Source organism: Phalangium opilio, unplaced genomic scaffold (genome assembly GCF_054372755.1).
Source record: "Phalangium opilio isolate 3A_F unplaced genomic scaffold, DU_Popi_V2 ptg000077l_1, whole genome shotgun sequence".
Lineage (NCBI taxonomy): Eukaryota > Metazoa > Arthropoda > Arachnida > Opiliones > Phalangiidae > Phalangium > Phalangium opilio.
The window spans coordinates 11,018,435-11,043,563 of NW_028324185.1; the positions used below are offsets into that span (position 1 = coordinate 11,018,435).

Sequence of the window (25,129 nt, forward strand, 5' to 3'; positions counted from 1 at the left end):
CAGTCAAAGATATACGGCGCTTTTTGGGAATGGCGTCGTATTATCGAAGATTCGTACCCCAATTTTCCAAAATTGCTGAGCCCCTTAATAGGCTTTTACGTAAGGATCGAATTCGTCGTTGGGCATGGGACGCTGAGCAGGAGCGGGCCTTCTCTCAGCTGAAGCATGCTTTATCGACGACCCCTGTCCTTAGCACCCCCAATTTCGACCACCCATTTTTGGTTCGGACGGACGCGTGCGACGTTGGAATTGGCGGCGTACTTAGTCAGAAGATCGACGGGGAGGAAAGGGTAATACAGTATTTTAGTCGCTCGTTAGATTCTTTAGAACGAAAATATTCCATCTCGGAAAGAGAATGCCTAGCGATTGTCGAAACCGTCGAACAGTTCCGCCCCTATATTCAAGGTTCTAGTTTCGAGGTCTTTTGCGATCACAAAAGTTTAGAATGGTTACACCGAGCAAAAGATCCCACGGGCAAATTGACCCGATGGATGTTAAGGCTTCAAGCCTTTGAACCTTTTCAAATTAATTATGTCCCTGGTCACGCTAATCTTGTAGCGGACGCCCTGAGTCGCATACCATCGGCCGAGGGGGATTGTAGTCCCCGGGACCCCGGGCGAGAAGAAATAACTTTGTCTGCAGCAATGATTTCCCCTCCCCAGGATGCTACTGTTGTCAAACTAGATCTAGATACCCTAATCGAAGAGCAAGATAAGGATGACGAAATTTCCGTTGTTAAAAAGCATCTTTTGGACCCCACGTCTTGTAAGGCTCCCCCAAACCTGAGCAGGATAGTTTCCCAATACGCAATGGAAAATGGGCTAGTTTGCAAAGAAGTTGAAAAATATAAGGACAAAGGTTTTGGTGGTTATCGGGTATGGGTCCCGAAATCCCTACGGTCGCGCGTATTATATTGTTGCCATGATAATAAATCATCCGGACATTTGGGTGCCTTTAAAACTAATAAACGAGTAAAAGAAATGTATACGTGGAACAGCATTAACGCTGATATTACGCGCTACGTTAGGAGTTGCCAAGTTTGCCAACAATTTAAAATTCCCCGTACAAAACCCCCCCGGTTTAATGAAACCCGCCGCCATTGCCGATCCATGGTCGGTTATATCCGTGGATTTAAAGGGACCTTTACCCCCTAGCAAGAGAGGTCATACCCAGATATTGGTAGTAACCGACACCTTTTCAAAATTTGTTGAAATATTCCCTCTCAAGAGAGCCACTGCCCCAATCATAGCTAACAAACTAGTCGATGAGGTATTTACTCGTTATGGCGTACCTTCCAGAGTAATCTCAGATAACGGAAGCGTTTTTGTTTCAAAGATCATGCAGGCTACCTTTGAACAGTTAGGGGTGAAACACCGACTGACCTCGATATATTCCCCCAAAGTAATCCGGTCGAGAGAATGAAGCAGACTTTGGGCGCAATGTTAGCAATGTACGTCAAGGACACCCACCGAGATTGGGACCTGGGGCTGCAGCAGCTTGCGTTCGCGATTCGAAAGTGCGATTAGTAAAATGCGCCATCATAACGAATTACCAAGCTAATTGTCGTACGTGGGGCACTTTCCGAAGTAAATCACCGTGAGATAACCTCGTATTTACGGCTAGAGGTCACAAACCTAAAAAATAACCCTTAATGCACATTGGCCCCTGTTAACAGCCGCGATAGTTATGCCCTCCATGGCAGTAGGTGTTTTTTGGTTGTCGTTAGAAAGACATTAATTTCCTGTTTGTTGCAGGATTAATCTTGCAACATTTATGATAAAAAACCAATTTTTCATTAACATTATTGCATTGATTTATTAAAATTTCGCATACGAGGTTATCTCACGGTAGTTTACTTTGGAAGTGTGCCCCACCTACGAATTCAATTAGTGTTACGTCACGCCGCTTTTTCGTCAACTAGTAAAAAGCGTACGACGACATGCTGTTTTTTTCTCAACAAGAATTCACCTTATAAATAGCAAAGCAGTTTTCGTAATCATCACTTCTCGCTTGAATGTTAATTGCTAAGTCTTACGAATTGTCATACACAGTAACCGCGTTGTGCAAATTGTGCCTAATCTTTCAATGAACATAATAAAGTGTTAAGTTTTACCTGCGCCTTTTTTCACTGCCGCTTCACGATACGACAATTAGCTTGGTGCTTCGTTATGATGGCGCGTTTTACTAATCGTGAAAAGTTGGATATGATTTACGTTATGGGTGAATGCCGAGGAAATTCTCGCCAGGCAGTTATTTTGTACACCGAACGCTTTCCGAACCGAAGGCCACCTGCTCGAAGGACTTTAGGTAAGCTAGAAGCTAACCTACTAGCAGAAGGTAGCTTTACGGTTCAACGACGTCAACGTAGGGTTGACCGGATAGTTGGAAACGAAACCCGAGAGATGGACATTGTGGCAAGGTTCAAAGCCGACCCTCACATCAGCAGTAGAGCGGTAGGAGACGAGTGTGGCATCAGCCATCGTATAGTTCTGTCGATTTTGCATCGGAACCGATTCCATCCTTACCGAATTCACCTACACCAAGCGTTAACAGGGGATGACTATCTTGGGCGTCAGGACTTTTGTATGGCAGTGCGGTTCCTCGATGAAGAAATGCCAGGTTTCCTTAGCAAGGTTATGTTCTCTGACGAAGCTACATTCCATCGAGATGGAAGAGTCAACCGACATAACCTTCACTATTGGTCGCAGCAAAACCCTCACTGGCTTCGGGAGCATTACCATCAGGTGTGTTGGAAAACCAATGTGTGGGTTGGCATCATTGGCGACAGAATCACTGGGCCATTCTTTTTTGACGAGAACATCACGGGCAACGTTACTTGGAGTTTTTGCGTCAAGAGTTTTCTGATGCCATTAATGATTTACCATTGGCAGTAGTGAGGGATGGCGCACCACCGCACTTCGCCGTACCCGTAAGAGAGTGGCTGAATAACGAGTTCCCTAACCGATGGATTGGTAGGGGTGGCCCAACGCCCTGGCCTCCGAGGTCTCCTGACCTAACTGCGTTACATTTCTTTCTCTGGGGCTATGTCAAGGGAAAGGTATACGCAACTGAACCTGATTCACCCGACGACCTTAAAGCCAGAATAAGAATCGCCATTGCCAACATCACCCCAGGAATGCTTCGCCACGCCCGCGAATCAATGGCCAGTAGACTTGAAGAATGTCTACATCAGGAAGGTAGACACATCGAGCATTTGCGCTGAAGGACATTAATTTCCTGTTTGTTGCAGGATTAATCTAGCAACATTATGATATCTTACAAAAACTAATTTTTCATTAACATTATTGTATTGATTTCTTACAAATTCTCATTTTTGTTATAATTTGAAACTACGTGAACGATTTGTTTAGTGGATGCCAGAGAATTCTTTAATTAAATTGCCATGAGTCTGGGAAATGGACTACAATTAATTTCCTCATTGTTCTCGAGTTTTTTGAATATTCGAAGTGCGAAAGCGAATTTTGGTCAACCATTCGCATCATGTGATCTAATAGACACAGATATTCATATATACGCTTTAACTGAAACATGGTTCAAGAAAGACTTCTCTGAAAGCTACCCTGGGTTGAATTTTGCTGGTCATGGTCGTGATACACGCAAAGGAGGGGGGGGGTAGGATTATATCTTAGAAATAATATAAAATATGAAATCGCTAATGAAGCATGTACTTTAAATGAGTTTCTCGAAATATTCACTATCATAATAGACCAAATATATATATATATATATATCTGTTGTGTATAGGTCAGGTAATAAGGTTAGTGAATCTTTAAAAACACTTGAACACAGGATCCTGAAAATGGGCCCACCAAATAGTAAAAAGATTATCATTGGGGATATGAACATCAATCTCCTATCTCAAAACAAAGAAACAGAAAATGTGATTGACACAACTCTTAGCTATGGACTAAAACAATTCATAACAACCCCAACCAGGGTGACTAGTAGCTCAGCAACTTTAATCGACCACTGCTATTCAAATTTTCAAGTCGAAACCAAAGTTTTAACAGGCATCGATATCACCGACCATAAACCAATAATTTTGAACTTTAAAGTAGCTACCCAAATCAAAACAACCATTAGCATACGAAATCTGTCTAAACATAATATTGCAAAATTTATCACCAATATAAGTATGGAGTCATGGAAACCCCTGCAGGATTATGAGGATATAAACCAAGCCTTTAACTTTTTTCACAATAAGTTATCTACCATTGTTAACGACGCGTTCCCCTATTATAATGCAACCCGAAAAGATTCGCATAAATGGATCAACCATACAATCCTAGCAGAAATTAGAAATAAAAGAAAACTATTAAAAACGTTCAAACGCAACCCCATAGCAATAAACAGTAAGGCTTACAAAAATTCCCGCAATAGATGTAATAACCTGATAAGAAACGCCAGAATTGCCTACTATAAAGACGCCCTGCTAAAGGTTAAGTCTAAACCCAAAGAAACTTGGAAACTAATAAACAATTTACTTGGAAAAGGTAAAAAAGCTAATGATAATGTAATTAATATCTCGGCGGACACGTTCAATGATGCCTTTAATCCCGCGGTGCCCAACTATCAACAACAAAATGAAAGATATCGAACCCTAAAAAATGTTAAGCATCTCCCAAATACCTTTGTTTGATATGAAACGGATACTACTGAAATATATGGAATAATACAAGACCTTAAAGTTAACTCAGCCCCTGGATTTGATGATCTCCCACTAAAAATAATTAAATTGGCCGCATCCTATGGTATTATATGCACCCAAAGGAGAAGTTTTTCTGCCAAGATAGCCACTCGTTACAGATCTAGGCCTGAAATTCACCCAAACTAATCAAGGTTAATGACAGTTAATTATACAGATTACTTAACTCAATTAAAATATTTTCTCCTATAACCTTAAAATCAATGGGTTAATAATTTCCTTATAAAAATAAAATCCATTCTTAGAAATGTAATCCCAATAAATGTAATAAAAAATTAATTCCAATTATAATTGTTGAAATAGTTTAAAATACAAAACGCTTAAATGGGCAGTTCTAAACGCTTATATGGGCAGTTCTAAACGCCAAGACATAGTTTCTAAACGGTTATATTAGACTTCTGTTTAGATTGCTAAATGTTTAGGTTTTAAACATGTTTTTAGCACCATTTGAGTCACTAAACCGTTATGTAAATATATGTTTAGGATATCAACACTATCGTGTTTAGAAATTAACGCTTTGGAAAAAAATGTATAGGTTTTAAACATGTTTTTAAAACCGTTTATGATTTAAACATGTTAAACAAAGATGGAAGTGCTGAAAACCTAAACGTTGTTTTTTCTGTGTATGAGCAGTTCCCTTATGAGCGGATTTCATAATAGCGGTCCTCATATCAACAGTTCCCTAAATACCGGTTCCCGAATTGGCAGTTTACCCATTACGGCAATTACCGATACAGCGGTTCTCGTAAACGCGGCGTACCGTTACAGCAGTTCTCTAAAGAGCGGAAAAACAGATATGCGAAAAACTATATTTGTTTATTATGGTGTAAGCTGGCCCAGCTGGGTTATATGAACTCAAAAAGAACTAGGTCAGATATGGATAATTTGCTTAGGTTAAAGCTGATTATTTCAACTAAGTAGTATTAGGTCAGGTTAGGTTAGGATTTGTTTCGTTTGGTGAGACTTAGGTTAGTAATATTTTGGAAATGGTGTAACAATGTTACGCCTTTTCCAAAAATACTGTTCACAAATATCTACTTCGGAAATAAGATAACCTTTATCGAATTATAATATGGCTTTTCCAAAAATATACTGTTTACAATTATCTCCCAAAAAACATGATGTTTTATTAGGTCACATTCCTGATTAAATGATCACGGAAAAGGTAGTTTTTGAAACCAACGATTATAACTGTATTGTTAATAAATGCTCGAAACTCGAGACAAACACTGCTATTTCTCAAAATAGCATCCGCTATATCTAAAACAGCAGTTTTGAAAAACTCCGCTGTTTTTTTGGAATCGCGGTTGCTATTTCGAGAACTGCTCTACAGGGAACTGCTCATATGAGGTACACCCGGTTTACGGTCGCATGGTTTTGGTATGTTTTAAAAAGGAAAAGCTTAAAGAATACTGCTAGGCTTAGGAAGAATTGTACAAAGTAGAAATATTGAAAATCGCTAAATGTTAACAGTGCTGGTTTTTTTACGCTCACGTTACATTTTTTGGCAGCGGCGGGATTCAAACCCAAGCCTCCGAAGAGACTGGCACTTTAGTTTTCAAAAATAAATAACAAATTTTTTTAATTTCTATTTTCCAAATCATATTGGTCTCGGTCTTTGATTGAATTATTTTTTTAAAAGACATATTCTTTGTTGTTTCTTGGTTATAAATGCAGAGAGATAAAGAGAAGGACAAGTTTTTAAATTTGACATTTTCCAACTTATTTATACCAAAAGAGTTTTAATATAAGTAAATAAGAGAGTGTGAAAAAGTGCCAAGAATGGCTTCTCTACTAGGCCAAATCAAATATATGCATCATTTTTTACCCTTTCAAAGATTTTTAACTAGTTAACGTTAACGCTAAAGTAAAGAGACAAAAGGTCAAGAATTTAGAGATACTCTTACAAGATAGATTTGTTGTGCTTTGTTGTACCGAGGTGTGGGCGTGGCTTTGAATTTGAACGTTTAGATGAGGTGTTAACCAGTATTGTAGGCGTGGCTTTGAAACGAGAGTAGGCTGCATTTTATCAGAAGCGAAAAATAACATTGAACAAATAGTGGCATATGAAAGTCGAATGCTTCGAAGAAGTGAAAAAAATTATTCCATTTTTGAACGCGAAATAATAGCTGTCATGTACGCCATGGAAAAGTTTCGACCGTACTTGTTCGGAAGACCTTTCATAAATGCTGGGAACCGTAACACCATTGGTTTTGCTTAAGAATGTGAAAGAACTGAGAGGGAAACTTGCCCGTTTGATTATCAAATTGGAGGAGTTCAATTACGAGATTCAGTATCAGACCGGGAAAAATCACACCAATGTTGACGCATTGTCCAGGACAATGCTAATTTTACCTACCGACAACAACCTAATTCAGACCTTCAACACCACACCTTTTGAAACGTATATGAGAAAACTCTTTGTAAAGTGGAAACCACTCACTCCTACGTAGAAAAAGACTGAGCTTTAGCAGAAACACCCACACATCAGACAAGTAAAAAAATTGGCTTGGAAATAAGATGACTATTGCTTTAGAAGAATCGAGAAATTCAGTACCAGATGTGAAATCTCTTTCGAAATTTAGAGCCGAGTTTTATATCAATAATGGACTGTTATTTAGGAGCATAGTTAAATCGCTTTCCCAACTTGTAAAACCGCAATGTATAATTCCAATTATTCTTAGCACGTTCCACAATGATCCAACTTCTGGTCACAGATGTAACCGGGGATATGGTATTTCTTTTTTCCTGTAATTTTACAAGAATTATGCTTTATTGTCAAACTATTTCCAAGAACCAATTTTGAGTTAAATTCTAAAATTGGTTCTTGCATTGATTTTTAACCTAAACCGTACCTAAGTGCTCTGCCCAACTACCTCCCATAAACTTTACACTTGGTCCCATATTCTAAATTGCTTTCTCATGGCCTTTCTTCAAAAGAGCCGAATGTCCACACTCTTTTTCGCATCCTTTTGTATCGCCTATCGGTTTCGCTCCTCAACTGTATACTACAATGTTTTAGTGTGCCACTTAAGGAGGGCATTCTGGTATTCGGAACCCAAGCTGTAAAGACGTTGGGTTCCCTGTTTCTTTAAATAAATAAAAGACTAAATATTAAACTAAGAAATTGTCGGTTTCTTGACTAGGAACCTAGGCTTTAATTCCGCGGCCACATAATACTCCGTTCCAAATACATTTCTAAGATTTCTTTCCTCCACTTTCCCTGCAAAAAATTGAAAATTAGGGCTTTCATAGAGCCGGGCTGCCAGAGCAGCCAGATGTTCAGTGTGAATAAATTTACAAAACCAATCTATCTGGTTTGTGCACTGAACCTATTTCGACTTGTAGCCGTGTAAGCCGACTAGCCGTTAGCATTTGAAACCCGACTAGCTAGCGAAGCCAATCCAGCTAGGTAACAGCTGAGAATCCTGAGACAAAGATATTAAGCTAACCAAGATTATGGAAGTTGATGACTTTTTCAAACCATGTGGTAATACTCATGAAAGGCCTAAGCGGCCTATCTTGACAGGGAATAGCCCTAAAGAAAATAGAATTAAACGGTAAATAAAGGTTTTTTCTAATCGTTATTCGATATTCCACTACTGCATAGCGTTATAGTTTAAGAGAAATGCTCCTTTTAGGAAAACTCTAGGCGAAAAATCTGTACCTGATTATGATGAAGACTCGAAAATACAAAAGAAGGCAACTAATAAAAGAAGAGTTACAGGGGTTCCTATCAAAGATTTCCCAACGGGACCATGGACAAAACAATTAAAGTCACTACCATCAGAGTTCAACATCAGCCAAGTAGTCAGTTTCTTCATCAAAAACAAGGCGAATAAGCATCTAGAAGATGGAAACAGAGTGCCAAAAGCTAAAAAGGCCGGAAGTGTATTTATATGTGACCCGGGGAGTGACAAGGCTTATATATTTGTTAAAAGCATTATTGTTCCATCATTCAAGCTATTGAAAAGGTACGCAGTGCAATTAAAAATAGGAAAAATTAGCGGAGATATTTTAGGTGGTTATTGCGAGTGCCCTTGTGGAAATGGTGGTGTTTGTAAGCACACCTGTGCAGTTTTGTGGTATTTATGGGAATGCAAACTAGAAAATCAACTTGTTCATTCGTCATGATAAATCTTGTACCGAGGTAGCGAAGAAATGGGGATTAAAAAGCAGAAATGCCCATCTTCAAACTAAAATGTTTTTAAATTTAAAATTCACGAAACACAAGCCAAATTATTCAAATGAATCATCTGCATCAATGGTATCAAAACCTCGTCCTAAATACTCCTCACTTCCACTTTTGGACACTGAAGAGAAGCGTAAAGCCTGGTTTTCACTGGCCCAAAACGCAGGAAAAACCGCGTTCCGTGCCGTTTTTTAAAAGGTAACTTGCCGCAAAATTTCGCGTTTTTTAGGCGGCAAGCACGGAATTGGTTTTCTATTTTTCCGCAAATTTTTTCGGAAAGAAAGCGGTGGCCAATAGGGAAGCGACGAATAGGTGACGTCATAGGCGTAATTTGGGTCAGCTCGCGAGATGTTCATTTGGGCGCCATTGCTACTTTGAAAATTAAAAGTCAAGATCTTTCGAGTTTAGACTTTAATTTCTTAAAATGTATAGTTCAGAAAACTTTGTAGAAGAAGTTCGGCTTCATCGGTATTTATACGACAAAACGGATCGTTTTTATAAGGACAATAAAGTGAAAGAAAATCGGTGGGTTGCCATCGGAGCGATTTTCAACATGAAAGGTAAGCCTTGGTCTCCACAGATAATTTAATTACTAGTTTTTGCTTTAAAAGGCAGTTTAAATTTTGTATTAATAATACGAACAATATTTATGAAGGTGAAGAAGCTATGAAAAAGTGGAAAAATATTAGGGATAGGTATTTAAAAGAAAAAAGGCAGTATGAGAATAAGAAAAAGAGCGGTGCTGGCCTAGATGACCTAAATTATCCCCTATGGTCATTATTTAAAATATTGGATAGCTTTTTAGCTTCAACGGTGAAAAAGAGATTGTAAGTGTGTTATTGGGTGGTTTATAAAATTTTTTGTCATACATATTCTTTTATTTTCACCACGTTTACTTTGCAGGACCTTAAGCAACATTTTTAATGCTAATGATGAAGAGCCAAAGAACGATTATCAAGTTAATGTAGATGAAGCAACTGAACTACTTCTTAGAACGCAAGAAATACCGTCAGAAACAGTGCTTTAACAAGTTTAGGAAAGTAATATATTTGAATTTTTTATTTATAAAGTTTTTGAATATTTTAGGAACTATGACAATTTATCTCCGGAGAAAGAAAACGATTCCCAAGTCTATAAGATCGCTGAAGTGGCTGCAAATATATTTGAAGATGTGGAAGACCAACCAGGCTTGCAAAACAAGGACGATTTTGAATTTTGCTGTAGTACCGAATCTAAAAACTGCTTAACATCGGAAAGTCCAGTTAGTAAATTTAAACCTTCAAGAAAACGCCGTCATGAAGAAATTGATAAACAAGTGGTTGATATACTTCAGACTGCAAGCAATATCTTCAATACACTAAAACCTTCAAAAGTTAAAGATGAAATTGAAATTTACTTTGAAAGTCTTGCTCATAAATATAGAAAACTTCCCAAAAAACTACAAAAAGATTTGAGATACCAGTTGAAACATTTTTCTATAATGAAGTAAATGACGATGAATAAATTTTGAAAATAAACTTTATGATTTTAAAACAATTACTAGATGATTTCATTTATTTTCTTAGTACATAGTCTTTTTGAAAATTAGTAGCTCCTTCACTGAACAGATAACTAGCCAGTTTGTCTCTATAATTTGAAGGCTTCATGCCAGACCTGTTAGATTTTCTCATACCAGGTACTACTCTAACAGCAGAATAACCAACCTTCGACCTCCATTGGACTTCCTTAATTATGTTTCCCTTCTCATCCAAACTATCAGTCATACCATCGGGGTTATATTTGCTATGATGAGTCGGTTTCCCACACTCATCTGTCATTAGGAAATTGTGTAAACATACTGTGGCCTGTATTATACCATCTACATTTTCAGAATTTTCTTTTATGGTTCTATGGTAAATGTTCCATTGAGCTGCCATAATTCCAAACACATTTTCAACTATTCTACGAGCTCGACAAATACGATAATTTAAAGTACATTTTACTTCATCCAAAAAATGACCGGAATAAGGTTTCATCATGTTGGTAAGCAAAGGAAATGCATCATCCCCAATGAAATAATGTGGGAATGATATAGACGAATTGGGGAGATTCCTTTCTTGTGGCATAGAAAGTTGCTTGTTTATGACTTTGACACCAAATTCACAAGAGGAGAATATGCCTGCGTCACTTGCACTTCCATAATTACCAATGTCAACCATGATAAAGCGGTAATTTGCATCGCAAAGAGCCATTAGAACAACACTAAAGGTTCCTTTGTAGTTATAATAATGGGATCCACTATAGGCTGGGCACGTGAATACAACATGCTTCCCATCTAGCGCTCCGCAACAATGAGGAAGATTCCAACGTTGGTCAAATTCTTCGCCAATTTTTGTCCATTCCATTTCAGTTTGTGGCATTTTTAAGTACCTTGGCATAAGGGCTTCCAAATTGCTTTGCATGTATCACGAATTACATTGCATACTGTTGTCTTTCCCAACCTGAAGGCAAATGACATGCTTGTTTGATTATCCCCACTAGCCAAGTACCTATAAAAGAATAAATTAAGCACGTAAGAAATGAAATGTTTAATAAAATTAAATTATAATAAAGCAAGGACTCGGACTCATTGCTCGTAACAAACCTATCATTACTATTTTAAACTCACCTTAACGTCAATGCCAACCGTTCTTCAGGCCGAATTGCCTTTCTAAAATTGGTGTCTCGCTTCATTATTTTGTCTTTCACCATAGCCAAGATTCTGTCAAATTGATTAGGTGTCATCCAAAAGAATCTTTAAATAATAACACCATTCGTTCACATCACATTAATATCAGTTGCATTATGAATTCGTTATTATGGTACCAAAGTGTTTAAGCCTAGGCCCTACCTAAAATGGGACTCTAAATCCGATTCACGCATTTCTCGAATCAAGTTGGAGTAAAAACCATGTTGTTTTCTTCTTAAGAAAATGTCACGAACCCAGAATCGCCTTTCATATCGGCTTTGCCTTTGTTTTCGCCATAGCGAAAAGACCAGTACAGCGTTAATTAAATTGAAGTATGCCAAAGCATAATGCTCGACCGAAACCGTGCCGTCCATATTGAAAAATAACGTCAAACTGCTCAGCCGTATACTCTCTTTGGTCAAAATGACTTGGCAGTGCCTCAGTTCAGTTCAGTTTCATGACGGGTGGAGGTCGCTCTTTTTCACGTTACAGTTTTTAGTGAAAACGTTTTGCCGCCGTTTTTTTAAGGAATTTTCCGCAAAATTTTGCGGTATTTTCTTTTCTGTTCCGTGAAAATTTCAGCAGTGAAAACCAGGCTTAATGAAGATGATAAAGATTTGCAAAATAGAATAAAACGCGTGGCTGATAACATTGGAAAAGGCACAAAAGTTATGTGGCAAGAAATTTTATTTGAAAATGACCATCGTCCAGTACCCGAAGAAGTAAGTGAGGGCGAAAATGAACCCGAGGAGATTTTACAAGAAGTTCCTACAAATGTCCCTCAACCAGAAATACCATTTGAAAACATACCAAAGTACAAAACAGATAAGGCGTTCCCCTCAGATTGTGTGGTTACTCTAATACAAGCCAAAAATCTTGAACTTTTAACAAGAAATCAATCCAACTCACAGTTATGGAAAAGTGAAAGAATGAAAAGAATTACTGCCTCCAAATTTGGAGATGTGATAAAAAGAAAAAAGATGTTACTCTAAAATACATAGAGACTATTAAAAGAGGGGCTGACCTATGTGGAAATGCTTTTGTCCAAGAAGGAATTCGAAATGAAGCAAATGCAATAGAAATGTACAAAATTTATAAAGCTGGAACTGTAATTTGTTTCAAAGTGGGATTTTGTGTTAATCCATCCTTACCCATAATTGGCGCTTCTCCTGACCAAATTTGTTACGACCAACATAAGGAAGAATTTGGATTAGTTGAAATAAAAACCTTCTCCAAAGCGAAAAAGGAAGGTTATACCATTTCTCAGGCTATCGATAAGAAACTAGCACCATGCTTAAAAAAGGAAAACAATGGCGAGATTCATTTGAAAGAAAACCACAATTATTATTTTCAGGTTCAAGGTCAAATGGGTGTGACTGGATACAAGTGGTGTGATTTCTTTCTAGTCACTGGAAATGATTCTTTTTGCCAAAGGATATACTTTAAAAGTGATATGTTTAATCAAACAATGGTTCCTAAACTGTGTGATTTTTATTTTAATAATTTTTAGTTTCAGTATCATTTACTTAATAAAGTGCAATACATTTAATTGGTACATTTTGTGCTCAATTTAATCGGTAATATTTTTATAGAGTAATGTCAGTGATTTTTTATGTACTAGATTCCCTGTTTAATAAGGGTTCCTTTTTAAAATTAACCAAATAGGCACATATTTTCCAAACTTTATTCAGTTCTTCATGCATGGAGTTTGGGAATACGTACTGTATTCTTCCGTAGTAATTAATTGACCTCCTGGGTTTCTACTCCAGGGGTGTAAGGTTACATAGAGGATTAACACCCTGTGTTACTTCTGACCTTTCCCGTACTATATAAGAATCGACTGCTTATCGTTATTAAGTCAGTCTTTTCTTCACTACTAAGATGTAGTAGTTCGCTCGAGCGAAGGGCTTTGCCCTAGTATTGGACTTCATCGTAATTAGTAATTATTATTTAATTCTTTAGTTGTAATAAATACAAGTCGGTATTTAATTATCATTTAGTAATTAATTTAGTTAAATAAAAGTATGATTGAACCTAAGGAACAGTGTAGTTATTCTTAGTAGTAGCCAAGGCTTTTATGGCCACGTGGGGCGACTTTAGAAATCTCGCAAGCGTGGTTACATAAATGGCGAGCTTGCCAGGACCGACGGGTTCTAGTCTACTTAGATTTTGCTTTGGCCATGCTAAGCCTTAGAGTGATCGTAGTTAGTAGTAATTAATTGTTAGAAGTAAAGTTAGGGTAGTGACTTTGCGGATTGGGGTCTACCGGTATAAGCACTATTGAGGAGCCTTCCTTTACAATCCCTTCTATTGGAATTCCCTGAATTGTTTTCGGATGGGGCAGGAAGATCAGGACTAGTCTTTCATGAGATACATACGGGATATAGTCCGCCCATGGAATCTCAGCCTTATCGTGTAAATGGTCAGAGGACAGAGTAATCGAACAACATGTTAGGGACATGTTGCAACAATTCACTACGATCACGATGTTCAACTCATACTCAACCTTCTTCAGAAGCAAGTTTAATTACTTGGCTTATCTCAATGGGACACTCCCTAAAGATAAGACATTACAGTAAGCAATCAACGCCTACAGAGGATGATCAAGAGTCAAGTTCTTCAACGGACGGTGGGAGTGCTCACCACCCACCCTGCGGAGACTTCCTTAACTACATCGTCTGATACGGCAGCTTCAGATCTGACTAGCCTCATCCAGGAAGCGTAAGACGTATCTAACCTGGGAGGAAGAAAGCTAGGACGAGCCAACCGTTGCCATAGTTCCTGCTTTCATCAATTTCCTTATATTTTTTAAATGATTAACCTAGTATGATAGTTAACTGAAATCTTTTAATTATCTGTTAAATTATTTAAAGTTTATTACTATTATTATTATGTTATGTTTAAATTAGAAGATTTATGTATTTAAATTTTTCCGGCGATGAAGTCCAATCTTGTCGTCTGGGGGGATGTAACCTTCCGTATTAATTAAGGGACCTCCTGGGTTTCTACTCCAGGGGTGTAAGGTTACATAGAAGATTAACACCCAGTGTTACCTCTGACCTTTCCCGTACTATATAAGAATCGACTGCTTATCGTTATTAAGTCAGTCTTTTCTTCACTACTAAGATGTAGTAGTTCGCTCGAGCGAAGGGCTTTGCCCAAGTATTGGACTTCATCGTAAATAGTAATTATTATTTAATTCTTTAGTTGTAATAAATACAAGTCGGTATTTAATTATCATTTAATAATTAATTTAGTTAAATGAAAGTATGATTGAACCTAAGGAACAGTGTAGTTATTCTTAGTAGTAGCCAAGGCTTTTATGGCCACGTGAGGCGACTATAGAAATCTCGCAAGCGTGGTTACAATACCTCTAGGTCAACGTACCATGCATGTACTTGAAACATGCTCAACTCATAGGCCTACGCTGCAATTAGTTTAATTTAAATTGTCACTAAATTACTTTTCAAAAACTCGGGGCCGTCCTGGATCTGAACCCGGGACCACGTGCATCATAAGCGAATATCATACCCCTAGAACAACGGACCATGTTTGTTATTGAAACATGCTCAATTTCTAGTGCTACAAATTAATTAGTTGCATTAAAATAGTCACTAAATTACTTCTGCAAAAACTTTGGCCCTTCCGGGATTTGAACCCGGGAACACTCGAACCCAAAAAAATATCATACCTCTAGGCCAACGTACCATGCATGTACTTGAAACATACTCAACTCATGGGCCTACGCTGCTATTAGTTGCTATTAAATAGTCACTAAATTACTTCTGCAAAAACTTGAGTCCGTGCCGGATCTGAACACGGGACCACTCGCACCCTAAGCGAGTATCATACCCCTAGACAAATGGACCATGTTTGTAACTGAAACATGCTCAATTTCCAGGGCTACAAATTAATTAGTTGCATTTAAATAGTCAACAAAATTACTTCTACAAAAACTTTGATCCGTCCGAGATTTGAACCCGGGACCACTCGCACCCTAAGTGAGTACCATACCCAAAGAATAAGGGAATATGTGTGTAACTAAAATATGCTCAACTCTTAGGCCTAATTTGTAATTAGTTTCATTTAAATAGTCACTAAATAAATTATGCAAAAACTCGGGTCCGTCCGGTATTTAAACCCGGGACCACTCGCACCCAAAGCGAGTATCATACCCCTAGACCATTGGACCATATATGTAATAGAAACATGCTCAGTTTCTAGGGCTACAAATTAATTAGTTGCATTTAAATAGTCAACAAGTTAGTTTTGAAAAAACTTGGGCCCGTCCGAGATTTGAACCCAAGAACACTCGAAACCAAACAAATATCATACCCCCTAGACCAACGGACCATGCATGTACTTGAAACATGCTCAAATCGTAGGCGTGCCCTGCAATTAGTTGCATTTAAATAGTCTCCAAATTGCTTCTGCAAAAATTCGGGTAAGTCCGGGATTTGAACCCGGGACCACTCGCACCCTAAGTGAGTATCATACTCCTAGACCAACGGACAATTTATGTAATTGAAACATGCTCAATTCGTAGGGCTACAAATTAATTAGTTGCATTTAAATTGTCACTAAATTACTATTCAAAAACTCGGGGCCGTCCGGGATCTAAACCCGGGACCACGCGCATCATAAGCGAGTATCATACACCTAGACCAACGGATCATGTTTGTAATTGAAACATGCTCAATTTCTAGGGCTACAAATTAATTAGTTGCATTTAAATAGTCAACAAATTACTTCTGTAAAAACTTGGGCCCGTCCGGGATTTGAATCCAAGAACACTCGAAACCAAGCAAATATCATACCCCTAGACCAACAAACCACATGTGTAATAGAAAAACATGCTAAATTCGTAGGGCTACAAATTAATTAGTTGCATTTAAATTGTCAGTAAATTACTATTCAAAGACTCGGGTCCGTCCGGTATTAAAACCCGGGACCACTCGCACCCTAAGGGAGTATCATACCCCTAGACCATTGGACTATATATGTAATTGAAACATGCTCAATTTCTAGGGCTTCAAATTAATTTGTTGCATTTAAATAGTCGCTAAATTACTTTGGCAAAAACTTGGGTCAATGCTGGATTTGAACCCGGGACCACTCGCACCGTAAGTGAGTATATACCCCAAAAATAAGGGAATATGTGTGTAACTAAAATATGCTCAACTCTTAGGCCTAATCTGTAATTAGTTTCATTTAAATACTCGCTAAATTACTTCTGCTAAAACTTTGATCCGTCCGGGATTTGAACCCGGGACCACTCGCACCCTAAGCGAGTATCATACCCCTAGACCAACGGACCATGTATGTAATTGAAACATGCTCAATTTGTAGGGCTACAAATTAATTAGTTGCTTTTAAATTGTCACTAAATTACTTTTCAAAAACTCGGGTCCGTCCGGTATTAAAACCTGGAGCCACTCGCACCCTAAGCGAGTATCATACCCCTAGACCATTGGACCATATATGTAGTAGAAACATGCTCAATTTCTAGGGCTTCGAATTAATTAGTTGCATTTAAATAGTCGCTAAATTACTTCGGCAAAAACTTGGGCCCGTCCGGGGTATGAACCCGGGAACACTCGAACCCAAAAAATATCATACCTCTAGGCCAACGTACCATGCATGTACTTGAAACATGCTCAACTCATAGGGCTACCCTGCAATTAGTTGCATTTAAATAGTCGCTAAATTACTTCTGCAAAAACTTGGGTCAATGCGGGATTTGAACCCGGGACCACTCGCACCGTAAGTGAGTATATACCCCAAAAATAAGGGAATATGTGTGTAACTAAAATATGCTCAACTCTTAGGCCTAATCTGTAATTAGTTTCATTTAAATAGTCGCTAAATTACTTCTGCAAAAACTTTGATCCGTCCGGGATTTGAACCCGGGACCACTCACACCCTAAGCGAGTATCATACCCCTAGACCATTGGACCTTATATGTAATAAAACCATGCTCAATTTCTAGGACTTCAAATTAATTAGTTGCATTTAAATTGTCAACAAATTACATCTGCAAAAACTTGGGCCCGTCCGGGATTTGAACCCGGGAACACTCGAACCCAAAAAACTATCATACCTCTAGGCCAACGTACCATGCATGTACTTGAAACATGCTCAACTCATAGGCCTACGCTGCATTTAGTTGCAATTAAATAGTCACTAAATTACTTCTGCAAAAACTTGAGTCCGTGCCGGATCTGAACACGGAACCACTCGCACCCTAAGCGAGTATCATACCACTAGACCAACGGACCGTCTTTGTAATTGAAACATGCTCAATTCATAGGGCTACAAATTAATTAGTTGCATTTAAATAGTCACTAAATTACTTCTACAAAAGCTTTGATCCGTCCAGGATTTGAACCCGGGACCACTCGCACCCTAATTGAGTATCCTACCCCTAGACCAATGGACCATGTTTATAACAGAAACATGCTCAATTTCTAGGGCTACAAATTTATTAGTTGCATTTAAATAGTCAACAAATTACTTCTGCAAAAACTTGGGCCCGTCCGGGATTTGAACCCGGGAACAATCGAAACCAAGCAAATATCACACCCCCTAGACCAACGTACCATGCATGTACTTGCAACATGCTCAATTCGTAGGCGTACCCAGCAATTAGTTGCATTTAAATATTCACCAAATTGCTTCTGCAAAAATTTTTGTAAGTCCGGGATTTGAACCCGGGACCACTCGCACCTAAGTGAGTATCATACTCCTAGACCAACGGACCATTTATGTAATTGAAACATGCTCAATTCGTAGGGCTACAAATTAATTAGTTGCATTTAAATAGCCAACAAAATGCTTCTGCAAAAACTCGGGTACGTCCGGGATTTGAACCCGGGACCACTCGCACCCTAAGTGAGCATCATACTTCTAGACCATAGAATATAAATGTTTAATTGTTTTATACACTCTATACATTTATCATTGAGAATTTTTGAGGCAGCACTTGAGTATCGTTTATTACATTTAACTTATATCTAATAACATAGATTCCGATAAGCATATTATGTTGTACTTATTTATGAGGTAAGTTAATAAATGACAGTATATGAAACAAGAATATAAATGTTTATTTGTTTTATACACTCTATACATTTATCATTGAGAAGAGCTAGAAGATGATATTTTGAACCGTGCCAAAAAGCTTTAAGAGAGGGGAAAAGTAGAAGCGGTCAAAGGGAAAGAGGTTTGTATAGGCGCTTGCTTCGAAGATTATTTTTTAACGGATATGAGAAAGTATGGCCGTGACCACGTGTGATCCACGTTGCATCATAGGCAAAGGAAAAATACACCGGCCCCCACCCTTTTTTCACCGGAATACTAGAGGATATTTCAGTAGAACAAAATTGATTGAATCAGGGATAACTAGAGATCGCAAGTGATGTGGCCTAATTTTGAGCTAGATCCTCTTGTTTTGCTTGGCAGCATTATAGAATGGAATGTTCTTAGATTTAATTGCCGCTGGTGATTTTGCGAACTAAGTTCCATTTTAGAATAATCCAAATCGTTAAATTTAAAAATGAGAGAGTTCTTCGTTTGCGGGGAATATATAGCAATAGACGCCAAAGAATTACTTCCTTGGTTGTTTGTGGATAATTTCTAAATAACTATAACTATTTCCTATAAATTGGAAGAACTTCAAAATCGCTGGAATTTAACTCTTAATCGTAAAGTTATATCATTCGATTTTGATTAGTTTTGTAGAACTCTCAAACCATGAAATTATAATAAAGTTTCTACTTTACGTTTGAAATGAGATTTTGATTGATAATCTATTTCTTTACTTTTCGCTTATTTTTCATCAATTTCTTCCCAGTTTTTTCCCGTACAATTTCTTCCTAGTTTTTCCCCCCTACAATTTTCTCCAAATTTCCCCTACAATTTCCTCCTATTTTTCCCCCTACAATTTCCTAGTAGTTTTTTCCCCCTACAATTTCCTCCTAGTTTTTCCCCCTACAATTTCTTCCTATTTTTTTACCCACAATTTCTAACAAGTTTTTTCCGTGCAATTTAATTTTTTTGCCGCTTACATTTTACACCAATATCCCCGTATATTTCAAGGGCAAATTTCCTATGTTTCCTTAATTTACCATTTTTTAGTGATCACCCTTAACAACGCTAGTTAGGCTAGGTTCTCTTTAAAAAGGAGAGACTTTCTCCAGAAGGATGATTGAGACATCAGTCAAGTTACTGACGAATCTGTCACGCTTGGTGATTGTTGTATCACTAACCTCGTACCAGCTGTTATCTTTTCGAATAAAATTCAGATAGTGACCTTGGTTTAAAGATGAACCTTTATGAATGATGGCGCCCCTAGTTTTGTAAACGCTTTGGTTTAAAACCACTTTCTGATTTTCGAATCCCGATATTTTGGTTAAAATCTTAATAGGGTGACCATTTACTACAGTATCTCTTGGAAACCACAGAAATACGTACTTACTGGCAGAAATCAATACATCACGTTCATTAATTTCTCTGTATTTACAAGTTCCGCATGCCATCATTGCTGGTCTCATCCTTTCGATTAATAGTTTCCAATCAATTTTAGCGAGGTTTTGCAAAGGAAGAGTGAAGACGCAGCTTTGGATAATGTTTCCAGAACTTTTTACAAGGTGACAGTTCGGGCATTTGGTAACGTTTTGCGACTTTGTCCATAATAGTTCTTGAAGAGCGTCAGAGTCACAAGTTTCCATTTCTTCGCAAAGTTTTGGCAAGAGAACCCATAAGAATTCACTAGCATCTTGTTGTTGGCTGTGGGTAAAAGGCAAGCCAACAGCCGTTCGCAAATTGAAACCATCGTCGCAGGAGCTCGTATTGGAATTTTCAACATGCTCAATAGTGTTACGGAGGCAAGTCAAAATAGGCTTATCGCTCAATGATCCTTTATGCCCTTTAACCATGTTTCTTAATTCCAGAATCAGTAAGAGCAATTGCAAAACGCTATTTGCGTAGCACGTTACTCCATCTCCATTTTCAAATCCTTTCAAGGGAAAAATGTTTACACTTTGAAGACCTAGTCTAATCTTTTTATTTGGTCTTTCTTTGGCCGTTTCATCAGATCGCTCTCCTTCACCTTCTAAAATACTCTTCGACGTTGGCCTTTTTGTACCTCTCTTTGATTCCGACCCCACTATTTCTGTAAGTGGAAGATCAGGTCTGTGTTTTTGACGCAGCCTGTTATCCTCCGCAATGGCTCGTCCATCTGCCATAATTTTATTCGGGTCTAACTGCAAGAGATGGAGACCGGCCAAGGAAGTCACTCGCGATAGAGCAACGTATGCCATGCCGGTTCCAAATAAACTTGATCCCAAATCCATAATTGCGCATTTTAAACTCATTCCCTGGCTTTTGTGTATAGTAATGGCGTATGCCAAGATTATGGGGAATTGCGTTCGTTTCACGTATACATTGGTCATTAGCAAGAACTTCACGCTCATTTTCTCGACTACAAAGTCGGGCTTATTGTTCTCGTCGTTTGGTTCCCGATCTACTCTGATCCGGATACCAATGATGTTTCCACGGTCGTTCTTTTGGAATCCCGTTATAACGGCCATGGTGCCGTTAATAACACCTTCTTCAAAATTGATGTTTCTCCTAACCATTACTCGAGATCCAACGCAGAGATAAAGCTTGCTCTCTAAACCTCCAGTTTTTGACGGCTCATTGTCTAACATTTTGAGTCTCCTGACAATGTTTTTGGTAATTTTTTGTCGTAATCAACGAGTTTGTCTTCGCATTCAACGCATTCAACTTTCTGTCGGCTTTCTTCGAGCATTTTTTGTTGAATTTATCGCACATGGCCAATTTCGGCATCAAACAGATGGGATGAAATCCTTCTTTAACAAGCTTAACGTAAAGATTCATAGCCACCTCAATTTTGTTCCCTCCAGGAACTAGTCTACTATCTAAGGTTGAAACGTCATCTTTTGTAACAGTTCCAATTCTAATTCGGTTAAGTAGGTCGCCATAAACTCTGCCGCCGGCCTGTCGTACGTATAGCGTTAGTTCATCGTATTGGAAATACTTCCAAAGATCAGTGCCACCAATGCTATTAAATCTTAGTCTCGCTTCCTGGGAAGTGACTTTTAAAAACGCGGGATTACCCTGTACAGGCGGCAATTGGAAGAAATCTCCAAAAACGAGAATGCAAACGACACCGCCGAAAGGCTCGTTCATTTCTCAAAATTCATTTAGCCTCAAATGAACGTAAGTTAGTAAGACCGAAGACACCATAGAGATCTCATCGACTATCAAGAGTTTCAAATTTCCCAGAGTTTGTTTCATAATGGAAATATTTTCGGAATTGAGGGAATGGTATTCCGCGGTACGCCCATGTTCTACTGGCAACATAAGTAATCTATGCAACGTTACGCCGTTGACATTTAGAGCAGCCAAGCCCGTGGGAGCGGCTATGGCGACGCTACCGCCATTTTTAAAGTGACGTCTAACGGCGTTGGCGATAGTAGCAATAAGAAAGGACTTTCCAGTGCCGCCCGGACCAGATACAAAGTGGCAGAAATTCTCAATTTTTCCTCCCTCTTGAGTGAAGTGATCCATGACTTTATCATAAACACTTTTTTGATCATTGTTGAGTAACGCAACTTGGTCTAGTGCCGTGCCCTCGAAATCAATTTCCATAGCGGCTTCGACATCATGCATCGCATTTTCTGTTTCAACGACGATTTCTTTCCCTTGAAGGGCATTTTCATCGTCAAAGCTTTCTGTGTCCGAAATAGCTGAAGTCCTCTTTAGCTTTTTCGGAGGCTTTGCGCTTCTTTAAAACTTCTTTGGATACCGAGAATTTCTCATGGGTTTTAGCGTTGATAATGAGCTTTTGAAAGCTTCAGCGAAGGTTGCAAATTCGCCCAATAATTCAGTTTCGTTTCGCCATGGTTTGAACAGAATAAGTAGAGTGTGGCAGTACTTTTCTGGTTCCTCTATTGGGTCGTGAACGTAATGTTCTATTATGTAGGGCTTAATCCTCTTTCTCATTAAACCGAGGTTATTTTTCAACTCGATAACATTTTCAGATTTTTTCGCTGCCTCCGAGTACTTGACGTAATCGTAAAACTGGCTGAACTCTCGCAAGCTCAAATCTTCCAAGCTATCGGGTCTGTTGGGATACTTGTCGTCCACAAACCCTTTTTGGCAAATGTCTTCGCTTTCAGGATCAGTTTCCCTCAAGCGTGCAAGATCCTTGTAACATTTCCAAACTTTGGATCGATTTTCTTTCACGTTAGTGTTAATAAACTTGGTGCTGTCAGACTTTTGAAACAATTTCTGACCCAAAATCATGTCCAAAGCTTCGTAAATTCCGAATTACGGTAGCAACTGCTGCAACATTTATGTGTTTGAAATTTTTTTACTAGCCGGTAAAGTTCTGGACTTTCAGCAGCTTTTGGGATTGAACAAGTGACATACTTTTGAACGTACTCCAAAATAGCTATTGCCGAACAGGAACCAATCACTGGAGCTTCCTCAGCCCACAACAAGCAATGATAATGAGCTAAGCCGCGAGATTGGTACTCGACGCGCACAAAATGATGCGCTATCGGACCAAAAACCGGATTTTCTTCACATAGAACAAAGTGTGTGTTGTGAAAATGTAAACTGACGCTTAGAGGATCTAAATTTAATAGTTCAGCCTCCGACATAGATTCGATCCCTGGCACGTCAGCATTCACTCGTCGTAGGTGGTCGTGAAGTTCAATGTCATCGTATTCGGCCGGATTAAAAGTTAAAAGCCAAGTAGGGGGCCATACTCCCTAATCATGGCCAAAACACATTTGAGAGCTTCATACCAATAATCATTGGTACCTCGAATGTGGCCCATGAAAGTCGCTAACTTACTCTCGAGCTCGGAGTCTCGAGATTCAACTTGATTCACGAAATTATTGAGAGATACGTTCATGGGTTTTTTCACTCGTAGAACGTAATTCAATCTACTATTTATTGATTTCATTTCGGCCTCTTGGTATAAATGGAACATGAACGCATAATCTCGTCTAAACATTGGATTCGCGTTCAAAAGACGAGAAGGTCGGTATTCAGTTTCCGTAATTTTCCCAAACGGTCTTTCGTCGTGCTTGCCATAGCGAGCCATTGGGAACAAGTGCACGAATGACATGTATTATAGATTTTTGTCCCAATTACTGATAGGCTCGGCTTCGACACGCTTCATTTGGAAAGAAGCCAACAAATCTTTTCACGGCTGAACTTTCACCGGGTGAATTGTATAGTGATCGTACAGCTCATTCACTTCATCTTTTGAGAGTTTTCGCAACAGTGCCTCAGGTTGAGTTAAAATTTTATAACGGTCGTCTGGCGAAATATTTGATTCGATCACACCATCATTGATAACATCGATATCGATTTGATGCGATTCCGCTTGCGGATTTTTTGCAACTGTACTGAAGCCGTTTGTATTGACCTCGTCGAGGTTGTTTAACAGCGCCAGCGGATCCGTTTTCGCCATTAATTCATCGGGAGTTAATGAATTTGCGTGTTCAATAGTTCCGTTAATCTCTTCGGTGCCATAAATGTAATCCTCATTGATAAGAGTAATATCAATGTCTTTGTACAAAGGATTAATTTTTTTCAGTTTAGCGACGGCCTTTTTCAAAGCATCAAGGCGAAGAATTTTTTGCCAAATCTTTTTGTCACTAGTGGGAAAACCATTAACCGAGACGTGCAATTCGTGAACTTTAGGCAGTGCTGCTGGTATCATATCCAAATTTTTTTGTACTGGAATTGGAAAATATATGATTCTACCTTTCAAAGCTTTCACCGCGTCAAACTGCATATTGGAATTAGTTTTAGTACTAAACCGGACCACAGTGTGAAATGGTTTCACAACCTGAATTAAGGTCTTTTCAAACATGTTCAAACTCGTGACTTCGGTCGGAGGAACGTCAACCCCCAAGCCGTTGAGGAAACATCTAATTGAAACCTTTCCCTTTTGCAATTCTTTAGAAAAATAAGGGCATAAAAGCATGTCCATTTCTCTGAACTCTGGATTTTTCAATAGCAAACCAGCTCATAAAATGAGAAAGGCGTGGTTGTGAAAACTGAAGTGGACGCCAGTTTTTCAACGGTCCTCAAATCTGAATTCTTTAATAATCTCGCGCAACAATCGCAAGATGTGTCGTGAAATTCATTCGTATCACGCTCAGCTCTAGCAGATTGTTTGGCGTAGAAAGCCACGATTTCACTCTCATCGAGACAAGGCCTTATATCGTTCTCATTGCCTTTTGTGGCCTCGTTTTCCGCATTTGACATTTTCAATCCACGTGCCTCAACAATGTTTCTCATTTTAGGTATAACATTTTGAAGAGATTCGTAATCGCCATGATCAATCTCATCGGTCAATGTTGATAAAGCGTTAAGCAACGCTCTAACAGAGTAGATTTTACTCAAAATAGTTCTAATTGACGAGTAATGTGAAGCCAGTTCTCTGAAGGCTCTCAAG

At 38.6% G+C, this 25,129-nt stretch overlaps 2 protein-coding genes and 1 non-coding gene across 3 annotated transcripts; 1 reads left to right on the forward strand and 2 right to left on the reverse strand.

Moving 5' to 3' along the window:
* The first annotated feature begins 9,073 nt into the window (after positions 1 to 9,073).
* LOC149658469 (uncharacterized) lies at positions 9,074 to 10,407 on the forward strand. Its single transcript, XM_089844506.1, has 4 exons — positions 9,074 to 9,478; positions 9,574 to 9,745; positions 9,822 to 9,926; positions 10,005 to 10,407. The coding sequence occupies exons 1-4, from the start codon at positions 9,343 to 9,345 to the stop codon at positions 10,405 to 10,407; spliced, it is 816 nt and encodes a 271-aa protein (XP_089700632.1). The 5' UTR covers positions 9,074 to 9,342.
* Positions 10,408 to 10,471: 64 nt separating this feature from the next.
* Positions 10,472 to 12,005, reverse strand: LOC149658470 (uncharacterized). Its single transcript, XM_089844507.1, has 3 exons — positions 11,788 to 12,005; positions 11,566 to 11,691; positions 10,472 to 11,351 (listed from the first exon to the last, which is right to left on the reverse strand). The coding sequence occupies exons 1-3, from the start codon at positions 11,997 to 11,999 to the stop codon at positions 10,472 to 10,474; spliced, it is 1,218 nt and encodes a 405-aa protein (XP_089700633.1). The 5' UTR covers positions 12,000 to 12,005.
* A 4,865-nt stretch (positions 12,006 to 16,870) lies between these two features.
* TRNAP-AGG (transfer RNA proline (anticodon AGG)) lies at positions 16,871 to 16,942 on the reverse strand. The gene has a single exon. It is a non-coding gene; the product is annotated as a tRNA-Pro (tRNA).
* Positions 16,943 to 25,129: the final 8,187 nt, after the last annotated feature.